Source organism: Rhea americana, unplaced genomic scaffold, assembly GCF_003343005.1.
Source record: "Rhea americana isolate MKP2758 unplaced genomic scaffold, rheAme1 scaffold_4, whole genome shotgun sequence".
Taxonomy (NCBI): domain Eukaryota; kingdom Metazoa; phylum Chordata; class Aves; order Rheiformes; family Rheidae; genus Rhea; species Rhea americana.
This window is the reverse complement of record NW_028186534.1, coordinates 12,202,371-12,216,656: the sequence shown is the minus strand read 5'-3', so window position 1 is coordinate 12,216,656 and position 14,286 is coordinate 12,202,371. Positions and strand designations below refer to the sequence as shown.

General features: G+C 41.3%; 1 protein-coding gene across 2 annotated transcripts in view; it reads right to left on the bottom strand.

Annotated features, from left to right (window-relative positions):
- The window catches only part of COL20A1 (collagen type XX alpha 1 chain), a 60,919-nt gene that overhangs the window by 19,507 nt on the left and 27,126 nt on the right, over positions 1-14,286 (bottom strand). For both annotated transcript variants that reach the window (XM_085314184.1, XM_085314185.1), the window contains exons 19-25: positions 11,956-12,098; positions 11,130-11,259; positions 10,751-10,807; positions 8,062-8,100; positions 4,501-4,639; positions 2,429-2,571; positions 1,932-2,041 (exon numbers count right to left, since the gene is read on the bottom strand). In XM_085314184.1, the coding sequence (XP_085170310.1) occupies positions 1,932-2,041; positions 2,429-2,571; positions 4,501-4,639; positions 8,062-8,100; positions 10,751-10,807; positions 11,130-11,259; positions 11,956-12,098 (761 nt within the window). The remainder of the gene's footprint in view (positions 1-1,931; positions 2,042-2,428; positions 2,572-4,500; positions 4,640-8,061; positions 8,101-10,750; positions 10,808-11,129; positions 11,260-11,955; positions 12,099-14,286) is intronic.

Below are 14,286 nucleotides of genomic sequence, written 5' to 3'. Positions count from 1 at the left end.
ATATGGAGCTGGGATTTAGCTCGAGTGCATCTCTATTTCACTCCCTTTGCAGAGTTTATTTATAAAAGCTGGAGAATCTGATCCGTGCACTTGCAGTGCTAACTGTTTTTAGACCTAATGACGTATCACCTGCAGAAAAAGACAAGACACTATTTTTATCAAGTGGGATTGACTGGAAAATTCAAGGGAAATAGAAGCAACAAGAACAGTGACAGCTTCTCGGTGATGTAAGCGCCTATTTGATACAACACAAATAAAGTTACAACAGAATTAAAAGCTGGAAGTGAGCTCTGCCTCTTTAAATTACAGCAGATCTATCTGTATTTAGGTCAACAGCCGTAGCTAAGATCATAGCTAAATACTCAGAAAGGGGGTCATAAAGGGCAACTTTGCAGGTACTGAGGTGAGCTAAGAAGTGCCTCAATGGTTATGTTTTCCTGGGAGTGTTTTAGCTGTGGCAGGGGGGTAGGAACACAAGCTCTGCAGGAATTACACTGCTGAAAACCCGACAGCAGAAAGCGCTGCAGTGACTGATGACAGTATCACTGGCTGGGAAGGGTGGGAAAAAGCCAGGAAGCAGAGAAGAACTGAACATAGGGCAGCAGACTGCCATCCCTGCAGGAAATCACCACCTCTTCACCAGCCAGCCCCAGCAGACAGGCCCTAGACTAACAAAAAGGAGGCGTTTAAAAAAGAAGCTGTTTGTAGTCAATGACCCTGAAAACAGCCCCTGCTCCTAGTCTCTGCTATTGCCTTTCATTCCATCCTGCCTCTAGATCGAGCTCATCGCTGTCCTCAGTTTTCATACTCTCCTGGACTGCCACCTCCCTCGCACTTCTGCCACAGCCGCCTCCTTGCCTGGGGGTTGTTCCTCTGGGTACATCTACCAGTGCCCAGCTCTCATCCCTTGGACCCCCTGAAGCTCAGGGGGGCTGGACTTCTCCTCTCTCCTCAGTGAACAGCGGTACTAGCAGCTCCTGTTGAGGTGTGTAAAAGCAGTCTTTGGGACCACGCAAGACTTGCTCCTAGCACTGGCAACGCCAAGCATCCTGCCAAGGCCGGATGGCTTTGCATGTCCAAGCAAGAGCTTTGTGCCTAGGTAATCAGTTACAGGGGTATCTTGGATCTTCACCCTTAGGCTTTGCCTCTACATAGGCTTAACTACGAAGACATGAATTACATGGTTACAAAGGGACCACCTGCATACTTTGCAGGACACAGTTACAGCTTTAGGTGACCTGAGCTAAGTCCCCAAAGAAAGGACAGTGCAGCCAACAGCTAGCCTCAGCTTTTCTCCATAACTGTGTACCACAGAAACCACCATACACACCAGAAATGAACAAGTACACATTCCCAAAAATGAAGTAGTTGGTTGGGGACAAAAATAATCAAGGTGACAGAACTAGAAGATTGTGCAATTCATAAAATGCATCCCTTAGAGTACTAACACATTGTTTGTGCGGGGAAGTTAAATCTTTAGAAAAATGTATATATGAAAATATATGCTGTATAAATACATACTGAAATGGCAAAGTTTCATCTTTGACAAGGAGAATTATAATTTTGTATATATTATGTATATTTTTCTATGATATTTCACATTATGACCATCATTATTGTATGTAATACACGGTAGTAATGTGTGGTTATAATTTATCTATATATACCCAGTCTTTATAAAATGGATAAGTGTGCAGTGCATTTTAAGAAGCATTCAATGTGTGAAAATCATATGTTGTGCACATAGGATCAACCCAAATTCTTTACAGCTATAACTTCAGCATATCAAATAGGTTTGCCAGTTCCCTAGCAGTCTGTATGCAAAGTATTTTTGTAATCACTCCTCGGTTTGAACAATATACATTGATAGCATAACACTCTCAGATTGGAGTGAGATCATGAGCTACAATTCTCCCTCCCTTGATAAGGACCTTATGAAAGCTCCCATAGAATATCTTCTTCACTTCCTGTTGGTCAAAGGAGACTTCCTGTAAATCAGCCTTGTAGTCATGATTGAAATAGGTCAAGGATTTCTTACTGGCTACAGGGAAAATAGGACAAATAACAACTTAGAATTAAAAGAGAATTTGATTTCACCCACATACTGAACAATAATAAATAAATAGGCTTAAACACAGCGAAAGTTTTAATATTTCACAATCAAGTATTTCTAAACAGCAGAAAAAGAAAAATAACATGTAAAAATAAAGAATATATTAGAGGTGGAATAAAAACAAAAGTATAGTTTTTACTTGCACTGAGAAACATTTAAAGTGCCATGTTGGCAGCAGCAAAGCATCCCATGACTGCTGGTGTATAACAAAAATATTAAAATAACACACTGTCCAATTTAAAAAAGAAATCAGTTCTATTACTCCCAAAAATGTATACAAATGCCCAAATTTAATCTATTCATCATGAAACTTACAGTCAAGGATAACACCAAGGAGGGGCTGGAAGTCCTCATCTGTTACTTGCCACACAGCAAAGGGCTCCTTGGAGGTCTCAGGCAGGAGGCGGAGTAGGATGCTGATGGTGTGCTCAGGTGGAATTGCAAAGAGATGGACATCACTGCAACAAGACAAGACAAGGAAGCGTCAGTGGCTTAAAGTGACAAATGTCCTTCAGACAGACAGGGTTTGCCGGCAGTGTTTCTCAGGTATGATGGCATAGAAAAGACTAACTTGTGGGAATGAAACACAGGCTCAAATTCCCATCTGGCACAATCCATGGCAGTGGAACAAGATACATCAGGAGAGAACCTGCCCATATTTTGTGCATTACTCATGTGTTTAAAGTCTGTGCTGAATCCTAAGCATGCACTGCAAGGCCTTCAAAAAGCCTTCTCCTCGTGCCGTGCAGAGATGCAGATGTGGTCGTTGGTGTCAGACCAGTACTGCCTGAGCCACTTCAGGGAATGCTGAAGAGACAGTGTGGGCAGCCTTAACGTTTTTCAAAACAGAGCTCAGTAGCAGCTTATAAAATATCTCTGCCAGGCTCCAAACAATTCTCCATTCTCCCCCAAATCTCTTCTTCAAGAAAGAATGACGATCATGTTGTATATGGGCTAAATATTTAAGCTGTGGCAGAAATTTGTAGAAGTGCCCTTCATGGAGCAAAAAACCCACAGAAAGCTCCCTCTGGATCTTCCCCACGTCCTAGCCGAAAAAAATGGGTTCGGCTCTGGAACTCATGAACATACAGCAAATGCTGGCACAACTTGGCTTCTTCCCAACTGTGCGCCAAACTTGTTAGAAAGCACCAGGCAAAAGCAATAATTAGAGGATACAAGGCAAAGAGGAAGGTCAAATTGGTTATGCTCGAAATACATCTGTAATCTGAAACAGCACACATTTGCATGGGCATATACACAACTCATCAAGCATCTTTTCAGGACTGATTCATAAGTAATGTCAAGTTCTTATTTATCTCTCTGTTTCTGAAGTAGTAATGTCCTTGGAAAGGCAAAAGTAATAGCTGAACAAAAGGATCAGTCATAATTTTCTGAGTACTTAGACCAAAGAGCTCTCTGAATCTCCCCAATTCTGTTTACTCTAAGAAGCTTTGCTTCTGTAACTAAGTAATTAGTTACAGAAATTAGACTTAAAACAAAGTAGCACTATATGTCAAGAGTCAAATCATTCTCGATTTATAATTATAAAAAAATGACAGAGGTCACTGGAGCTGCCTGGGCCAGAAATTGGCCCTCTGCAACTTGTGGAATGCTGAGATGAAGCCTACTATGCAACAAATGGAGTAAAGTCACAACTCAAAGTCAACGGTTAATCCTCACCAATAAAAGACCAATCTGCTGAGGGAATCTTTGAGCCAAACATTTTCTAAAAGCAAGGATCTGTCTCCAAATCAGAGATGCTGAGAGAAAGAGTTGAAGATGAAAATACAACCTCAAGCTTTCATCACTGAAGTGTGTATATTTATGGACAGAATGCCCAAAGAATAGCACATTAATATTGATAATATTAATACATGACATAATCCTTACATCCGTCATAGCCTGTTGGTGGGTAACTAACAATGCTGGAAAAAGTGATTCAGTAATAAGAAACAACCTCACAGTCTGATTATTTTTGGCCATGCCAAAAGGAGGGGGGGAAAAAAAAAGAAAGAGAGAGAGAGAGAGAGAGAGAGAGAGAGAGAAGAAAGAGAGGAGCCCTACTGTGTCCTATTGACTTCTGCATTATATATTCCATATTCTGATTCATTTTGAGGCAAGTCAGAGGTTAATTTCTTGATATATTAAGGAAAAATAAACTCTGGCATTCTTTTCAGTCTATCTATAGTTTGATTTCTCAAACTGCAACAGACTTATGGACAGCTCCAGACTTACGGAGTTTGCAGACTCATTGTCTGTAAGTTGCTAATGGGAATTAATCATTCACACACAAATCAGTGATCTTTCTTCGCTGTGAGCATAGTTAATGTGTATGCATCAGACAAATGATCAACATGATGCTGATCGCAGCTAATTTCCTAAATTACCTGGTTCTCTGGGTGAGCTGAGTATCTTTGAACAGGGTGTAGGTACGGGAACCACTGAATACGAATGGCTCCATAGCTACTCCTTTAACAGAAGCATATTCCTTCTCTACTAATCCAAAAGCTTCCATCATATCAAATCCTGGAACAAAGCAAAGCAGAAAAATAAATGGTTATAAAATAGTGCAATATGTTGTAAAGGACTTCCCCGCACTGGGACAGAGATTTGCTTTTTACAAACATAGGTAAAGCACTAGGCAAACTGGCACAACCAGCAGTCAGGCTGAACTTGAGATCCGTATGAAAACAGGGGGCCCGAGGAGGGTGAGGGTTTGCCACTTTGACTCAGGAAGGGTGTTCACAGATCCCGTTCCCCGGGGATCTTGAGAATGGACTGTGGCAATGCAAAGGACTAATCGAACCATTTCTAGTCAAGGCTTCTCAGAGCACACAGTAATTCTGCGAACTGGCTGGGAGGCAGCATGACTAGCAGATCAGCAACGCTGGTGGAGTCCTTTGTTGACAAAACAGATTAAAAATAAATACAATCAATTTAAAATCAAATACAATACAAATAAAGGAAACAACTACTGTATCAATCCTGAAAGGAGGTATTTCTGCCTATGCATTCCTCTGCGCGGAAGGCACTGTGACTGCAGAGTATGCAGAATTAGCTTTTAGCTAGCCTGGAGAAGGCAACAGGAGGAAAGACAAGAAGCACAGACTTCAGCACAGGCTGAACAAACTCACTGGAAAGCTGGAGCACGTACCACAAGTGGTAACCAAGGAAAATAACATGCCCTTGTACTCTCTGCATACATTTGCTGTAATCACATCTCTTCTTGCAGAAGGGTATGCTACACACAGACTTTTGTAATTTTGTTTTTAAATCTCCGGAATGAAAAACAAATGAGAAAACTTACTCAAACAATTTTTCCTTTTCAAGTTGATGCAAAAATATTATCTTCAAAAGACATGGAATCAATCCAGTAATTGCTAGCATAGAGGGAGAATTATCTCTGCTCTGAAATGCCTCATATGCAAGAGTCACAAAAATCAGGAAAGAACTTCAAAATATGAGCATTTCCAGTTCTATTTTCATGAAATACTCAGAGATGACCTGCCTTACACAGTCTACAGAGATTCTCCCCTGACATCTCTGACATCGCCTCTCTGGCTCACGCAGCTTCATCTCACTTTCCCAGCTCATCATTAAAGCTCTGAGTCATTTTCTCATTTCATTTTTTTTTCAGTAAAACAAGATCTTGCAATTGGGATTCTTTTTTTCGTTTATCTGAATTTGCAGCAGGCTGGGACGAGGGAGCTAGCTCGTTCTTTAGAAAGAGGAATGGCTACAATTTCATTACAATATGGTCCTTTCAGTCTGGACTTTCTCACTCCTTCCTCAGTTACTGTCTTCTGTAGTGCCTTGACTCAGGATGTTATTTTGCACAGGGGCTGCTACAAGGTGCATTTTTTTCATTCCCCAACAATACTAGGGAGTCTGTTAAAAGAAAATACCCGCTGAGAGCTATTTACTTCTGATGTGCTGGTCCAGGCACTGGAACTACATTAAAATGTACATTAAATTTAGTAGTATAAAGACCAAAAGCAAAGCTTAAATCACAGTTATAAACATGTTTTGAACCTGCTGTATAACAGATTCAGAGAGCTGATAAGGAAATGGGCTACTCCTGCTGCCATTGCCACGAGGATATGGAAGAGAAAGAGAAGGGAAAAGGAGGAGAAGGCAATGTTTCTTCTGGCTCTGAAATTCAACTGCTTTGAACAGTACCCAAGAAACTCCCAGGCATGGATGCACTGCCCCATGGTAGTGGTAAGGTAAGTTGGTGGGACTGAGCACAAGACTGAGTAACTTGCCCAAGGAGATAAACAGCAGAGCTGAGATCTGTAGCCAGTTTCTCAGTCTTACCCATATTGCTGAGCTCTCTGGCAAGGAGGCAATATTAACTTATAGGCAGAATAAATTGCTTTCTAAGTAGCTCCAACAGCATAAAGAGGGGATATGGCATAGAGAGGATAAATGGGAACATGTTACCTTAGCTGTTTGTACAGCTGGACTTCAGAGAGCACTTCAGGTTCTCTATAGCTCCTTGGCTGGATGCAAAGGTAATCTTGGTGATAGACTGCAACTTTCTTTTAAGGCCCCATATGAGTTAGCAAATTGAAATCTTCTTGAAATTCAACAGACATTTCAAACCTTTAAGGCCAGTGAAAATCCCAGCACTAAACACTAACAGCTGAGAGCAAAAGCTGATGGGACCGCAGGGGCATATCAATTCAGTTAGTGCAAACTTTTACTGGAAGAGGAGGACAAAGCACAGGCAGGGGATGCAAACACAGCAGGCTGGAAAGACAAGGGAATACCACTGTGGGACGATGTTCATAATTAAAAGATAAAATCTGAAAAAGATTTTGTTTTGAGAAGACGACCCTGAGGAATTATAATCCTCAAGCAATCTCACTTATAGTCTGATTAAACCGTCTTGGCAGAAGCCTTAAATCCAGCCATAAGGGTGACATATGGAAGGCAGGCTGCTGTCTTTCTCCTCTGATGGAGGCAACAGACAAGTGGGGGAGAAATAAGAAATGACACTCATATGAGAAAAGGTGTTTGTACCAAATCTGCTGAGAAGGGTGGTAAGTACTGAGCCAAGACTTCTTTCCTGGCCTGAAAGATGCAACGGTGACCACTCGCATTCAAAACAAGGCTCTGGAGAAAACCATCAAGAACCTTCATCTAAACAGTCCCTAGCTGGAGAGTAGCAAAACCCTGAACCCTAAACTTTTTACAGAGATGACAGAATAGTTGTTTGTGGGCTTTCTTGCAGTACCAGAAAAAAAAACTGAGACAGGCAGAAAGACATCACACCCAGAGGTGCCTGTGACGTGATAGCTAGCAAACTACCCAGCAACTGGGGAGATTCAGGTAGCCTGAACCTCTGTGTCCTGCAGCCCACTGCAGCTTTATCCTCAAGTGCTCCTTTCACTGTTTACCTCATCTGGACTCATCCCATTGTATACATTTAACATTACATATTCATGGGAGCAAGGAAATGAGAATGCTGTCCCATGCCTCAAGTAAGTGCCTTAAGCAACAGAGTCAATCTCTTTCTTTCACCTAATAACCATTCATATGAAATCAAGTTGTTCCAACAGAAAAGACAGACTTGTGCAATAATAGCCCAAACTGAGATGGAAAGAGCAACCACCTGGCATACGGAAGCATCAGTTCTCTATCAGAACAGTAATCTAACCCATATCTTCCATATTCTATGAATATACTCTAACCTTTCAGGTTTAAATCAGCATCTGTCTCTATTTCTGTCCCTCAGCCTGCAAGGTGGTCTTCTCTGTCAGTATTTGAGAGGTCTCAGGTTTTACCTGATGAAGGATATTTTCCTATTACAGTTCTCAGACTTTGGTAGGACTGGAAAACCGCCTCCCCTCTGTTCAGATGTTGTGCATTTCTGATTAGACAAGATCTGATAGTGCTTTCACATTCACAACCCAGCACTGTAGGGGTGTGATATCATACCGTACCTCGTACAGAGCCTTCGGGTGAGCTGATGGTGGGGCAGGCTGCAAGAAGAAAACAAATGGAAAACAAACATGTTAGGGAGAAAGACAGTCTTGCTAGGAGATTACAGGAACAAAAGAAAGAGGTCCTCTGTGCAGAGGAATAGAAAGTACAGGAAAACTTAGTAATATTACAATATTCCACAGCTTAATTCAGACTCTGGCCTTGAACGTTGATTTTATATTTAAACATATATATGCATATAAATATATAGACTTTATGCAAAAATAAAAGTTTTCCTCGGCTTGCCCATCACAACAGCAAATAAAAATATGACCTTTCACCAGACTTAACGATCGCTTTCTTTTGACTAAATCAGCTGGCACCGTGCAATAAGAAACAAAAAGAAAGAGCATCATTTCGAGCACGTTTCTCTTAACTCATAGACATCCAAATGCCACTTTTTAAAAGTTCTACTTCTACTGAAACAAGCACCTTAACGACGCTGTAAAACACACGAACATATCTGCAGTCCTAATTTTTATACCTGAAACTCATCTTAGCAAAAATATATCTCTTGGCCTCATTTTTAAATAGCGTTACATTTAGTGTTACGTTTCCTGAAAAGGGAACAAATAGCAAAACAAATAATGCTACATTTCCCAGAAAGGGGGGCAGCACAGTCCTGCATATACGCAGTGGCTTTGTGCCATCATACACTCAAATTACATGTAGCCATGCAATCTGCAAAATTTGTGCTCTTCCTTGTTCTTCTGAAGACATTCTGTCTCTCCTGCTTGGCCTTTGAACTCTTCAGAGAAACATGAAGCGTTCTGGCAAACTTTTGCAGTTCTCCTTTCAGAAACACTCTTGTTGAACCCTCTAACATGCCACAGAGCAGAAATTTCAAACACACCAGGGAGAACAGGCTAGAACCTGAAGCACGTGGTGAAGACTTGGTTATGAACACTCTCCATTTAAGTGGTTCAGGTAAAGGAGTGTTCTAGAGAACAGGGCACAACTGGAATTTTTAATTATCTGCTGCCATTTAAATCCCTCGGCATGATTGCCAGATGGAGCTGGGAAAAAGGGAATGCTTGATGCAAAATGAGAAATAACCCTGAAAAATCAAGGACACTTGACAAGATGGGCTACTTCATAAATGATTTTCTAGGTCATCAGCATAATGCAATCTAGCAGATCATTATATTAACGCTTTATTGTAACCCTTTTATTTCTATTAATATTACATCATATGCCATTTCATATCTCATTGGAAAAGCAGGGCTTCTAACTTCTGCAAAAGGTGTAAAGGATTACTCAGAATTATTCAGAAATGGAGTGTGATATAGAAAAAAAACATCTAAAATAACTTAAACAGGCTATACGCTGCCCATTTACCAGGTATCTAATTTTGTCGCTTGGGAGTCAGGGGAGTTCCTTATGGCCCTTTCCCCAGACCTTGCTGATGTCCCTGGCAGTCGCTCTCCTCCTTTCCAGGGTGGAGGCACTTTGCTCACAGCTCTTCGATGTGGCAATACTCAGCTTAGGCAAAGTGCATCAGAGTAAAGGTGACTGACACTGTCAGTTTGCCCTTCTCCCTTTAAAATTTTTGCTAGACTTTCAAACATAGGATGCCAGCTGCCTTGCACTCTTTGTTTTTTGTTTTTTCCCCCAAGTCCTAGTTACTGTACTGTGCAACAAACATCCACTCCTGCAATGTCAGAAAATTTCGCAGTAACTTAGCTACATATCAACACTCAAATTTTTCACTGTACATCCCACAGTTTTCCCAACATTATCATCTATCATCTCTGCTCCTTCAAATAAATTACTTTATAAAATCTACAGGATTTTATATCTCTCCTAATGTTTTTTTCAGCTATCATAGCCATACAAACTATATTAAATTCTACCAAGTGGCTCAGCAAATTTACGGGATGTTTGATTTCTACTTAAAATTTCCTAAGACTTTCCTACTGTGTTCTGAACTTGTAGATTTTGTCAACAAGCCACTTGAAAATTCAGCCTGGTAGGTTCTTTGTTTGGTACAAACTACAGTTTTCTCAGCTGATCTGCTTCATTCTTCCTTATTGGCTTCCTTCAATAAGTTTTAAGCTGAAGTTGTATTTAGAATCATTTCAAATAGATAGGAAAGGACATTACTGCAACAGTATCTGTATTCTAATATTTGCTTCTTATCAGCTTTTTATAACCTTGTTAATTCAGCATTTCTCACTAATCCACTTCATAGTTTGCTTTGTATCAGCTACAAGAACATATGCTCATTAAATTTAATAAGGGACTTTAATTTAAAAACATGTCATCATTCTCTTTGCTCCATTTTGGTCAAGTTGTGCAGATATCCTTTAAAAATGAGTCTGATTTTAAGAAGTTGCACGGTTTCAGGCTTTTCTTGGATAGATTCACAGTCCCTGTAGGCATCTGTCAAGAAACAGTATAGCCATTCCTGCCTGCCTCGCAAGGACTTTACAGGGTTAGGTTTAGCTCAGTTGGTTACAGCATGGTGCTAATAATGCCATAATAACAACATAATAACAATAATGATTGTTGGTTCAATCCCCATACGGGCCACTTGTTTGAGGTTTGGACTAGATGATCTCCAGAGGTCCCTTCCAACCTTCCCAATTCTATGATGCTATGATTTGTCATTGGAAAAACTAAAGCAATACTTTATAGCAGCTGATTTACCCTCTGCTTTAGATGGAACAAATCCTCGTACTGAAGGGAGTTTAGACAATACAGGAGCTGAAAGAGAAAACAACACACATGAGCTCTGTTATTCAGGACCATGATAGCTAGCTCAAGACCTGTATACTTGCTAGTCCTTCTCCATTATCGTGGAGCAACAAATAATGCATAGGAGGAGTGCAAAAATTAGGGCAGGAGTGTTGTTGTTGTTTTTTTTTTTTTTTTTTTTTTTTTTTTAAGGCTAGCAGTCTACCTTGATTAGGAAAACTCTGACCTTAGTCACAGGCCAGTGCAAGCATTGCCACCATTCCACAGACTGCCTTGGGACTGATGGATGACAGGTTACAAACAATGCACAAGCGATGACTGATTCACTTACTTGTTCGGCCTGTTGTGGACACGCTTTCGCTCTCTCCTGTGTTGTGGACAGCAGAAATAGTCACCTTGTAGGCTCGGTCAGGCATCAGGGACTGCAGGGTCACACTGCTGCTTTTGCCAGAAGCCATTACCTACAACAGGATGGAAAAAGAGCCCAGCGTTGATGCAGACTTCCCTCTACAGCTTCTCATTCACACCTTAGAGTTATATGAAGCTGCAAGTCTTGAGACAGCAGAGCTCAGGATGGTTATCCCACCTAGTTCAGACAACAGTAAAAACAAACCAAGGAAGCTTTGCTGTGCATTGACATCAGCTGTGTCCAGGGGAAGAGCTGTTCTCTATATAAACTCTCTGTATAAACAAATACTCTTCACATAGACATTTTAACATAGGTCGAAAATTCTTTATGACATAGCAGCTAGGCTGGGTCTGAGTAGAAAATTCTGAGTTTTAAGTTAATCCTTAACCTCCCCAAGTCAGAGGGGCAGTAGATTTATCCTCTACCACTCTCTGAGTATTCCCCACCGTGGTTCATGAAGAAGAGAAAGCTGCATCAGTAGCAGCTTTGATGGACACAAATACCTGATTAGCAAAGAAGCCTGGTGGACCTTGGCTCCCGTACAGAACTGGTGTCCCTTTCTATTAGTCAAAAGACTGCCACAAAGCAATATGCTGGCGAGTCAGGGGAAGTGGTTGTTTTTTGTACTCCTGCAAACCAGTCTTCTATAATGTGAACCCCACTGGCATAAGCAGTTCCCTTAGGTGGGAAATTGTTCCCCTGCCCCCTAGTTCACAGCCTGCCACCTACAAAGCTGCTAAAGACCTACTGTTTGCTGAGCACTGTTATCAGAAACAGGGCTGTAGATGATTTTGTAGTGCTGTATGCGGCCATCTGGGGGTTTCCAGTGGACCTGGAAGGTGGTGGGGGTCTCAGAGTCAATGAAGAGGTTGGTGGGTGGGCTCCGGGAATCTGCAGCAGAGATTAAAGGTTAACCACATAAAAAACAGATAGTGATGTCTAAACTGGACCAGCAACATTTGCTTTTGGACTGAAAGTTTCACCGCTCTGCTGTGCTATTAACCAGAGCACAGAGCAGAAATAGTCACCTCAGAGATCAGGAGGGAACGAAAACAGATCTCAGATGGAAAAGGATTGCCCAAACACAATATAGTACAATTCAAACATACACTTCAAGCCCTAGGACCTGGAAAGAAAACTTTGAAGGGGAGAAAGAAGTGCTGGAAGTATGTGGAAAAGTGATCTTTTAAATATATCACTTATAAACGGCTAAGGATAGCCTTCATAAAGCCCAAACTGAAATTTTATTTCATCAAAGATCTTGAGATACCCTGGAAAAACAGCTCAATTGGTAGTTAAGGACTTACAAGTTCATCCATTATCATTTCTAATATTTTCCAGTTAATGCCGCGTTTGGCCTTGTCCTTCTGTTTTAAAACAATTCTAAAATAATCCAGAGCAGCCAGCACACAACAGTTTTGTCTAGCTCTTGTCACTCTAATACTCAGCAGCCTTGGGAGTGGACTGCATACAGCGCCTGAGCTCTTCTTTCTCTTTCTGGCACCGAACTGTTCTGCATAGATGCATCGCAAACAGGTAATCAGCTGAGCTGCTCTCAGCAAGAACAGTATTTGTCAGAGAGCATAGTTGAGAGTACCTTAAAATACATGTTGAATGAAGATTATTTGCATCTTCATTGATCCTCCTTCCTTTTCCTAGACAAAATGAGCTTAGTTTTACTGATGCTGAACCAAGTTTGTTGGCAGCTGAATCAAGCTGGATGCTGTTGCAGTGCCTCACCACAAGATAAAGTGGAGCAGAAAGCAATCGTAGAAGGAAAAGTCACTTCAACAGCAGTGTTATTTAGTGCTGTGCTCTACCTCTGCCTTTGCACCTTTGCTATGTGTACTGGCTATTTCATTCAGCTGAGCTAACCAGAGACTCTTAAGTGAACAAAGCGGAAAGTCAGGGGAAATCTTCCAAGTCAGGTTTATTCTGGAAGGCCCTCAGGCCTGGTAGAATTTGATGGCATGGATTTGACAGCCAGGGGAAAGGTCACTTTTCTAAGCTGCCCAGGAGGAAAGAAGCATCTCTGACACAGAGGACACCATCTGTGCCTTCCATTACCTCTTGAACCTCTGCTCTCTATTCCTCCACAGCAGGAATCTCAGGCTGCTCACTCTTGGGTCTAACTAGTAATACAGACACATCTTCAAATAAAAGTAAAGCCCCAGAGACCAATCCGTCAGAATACTCATCTGCAATTATTATATAGATTATAATTTTGCCCTCATTGCCATGGGTTGAAGCCTCTTCCCACATTTCAACCCCTTTCATTTGCAAGGTATAGCCTGTGGAAAAGATATCTAGGAAGATAGACAGAGAAGCTGAAGATGTTTATCATCCCTGAGCTAGAGACTGCTGCCTACATAGCTTAGCTAGAGGAATGGGATACAGAAGCACTTCATAATCCACTTCAGTGCAAAGTCAGTTGGGTCAGCTCAGCCCAGCTTCAGCAACAGTTCTTATTCAAAACTGATGACTTTGCATTGAAGAAGTGAGACACACTCATGTGCCCTGTTCAGACAGCTCTGCTTTGATGGCAGGAACTTCCCACTAAGGGAAAGCATACAGGCAGATTGAAAGGGATGGGGAGTGCTTGGGCATAACATTTCAAAATGCCCTGGCTATCAAATAAATAAAAAATAAATACAATCTTCCTAAGTCCATATTTACTAATCTTTACCTCAGCTTGCCTAAGCTGAAGGACTTCTCTTTCATGACCCTGCAGCTGTGGATCTGTCTGATGAAGTGACATACAACATGGGGTGCCCTGTTACAGCCCTGCTTGTTCCTCCCTCTACCTCGAAAAGTCAATGTTAGCAAACTATTAAAAGTCAGAAACACAGCTTGGGTATGGTGGCTTAACATATAACTATTCCTCCACCAAGCCTTGATTACTTCTCTCTGGGACATAATGTCACTTCACTTTACCCTTTTTTAGTAAGATTTGAGCTACATCTGATTATCACAGGAGGGTACAGACTGTGAGTGCTTACCCCAAAATTCATGCTGATAGTATAAATCAGTCAAGAGGCTGAATATCTTCTTATGCTGCTGTAATTCAGTTACATACACA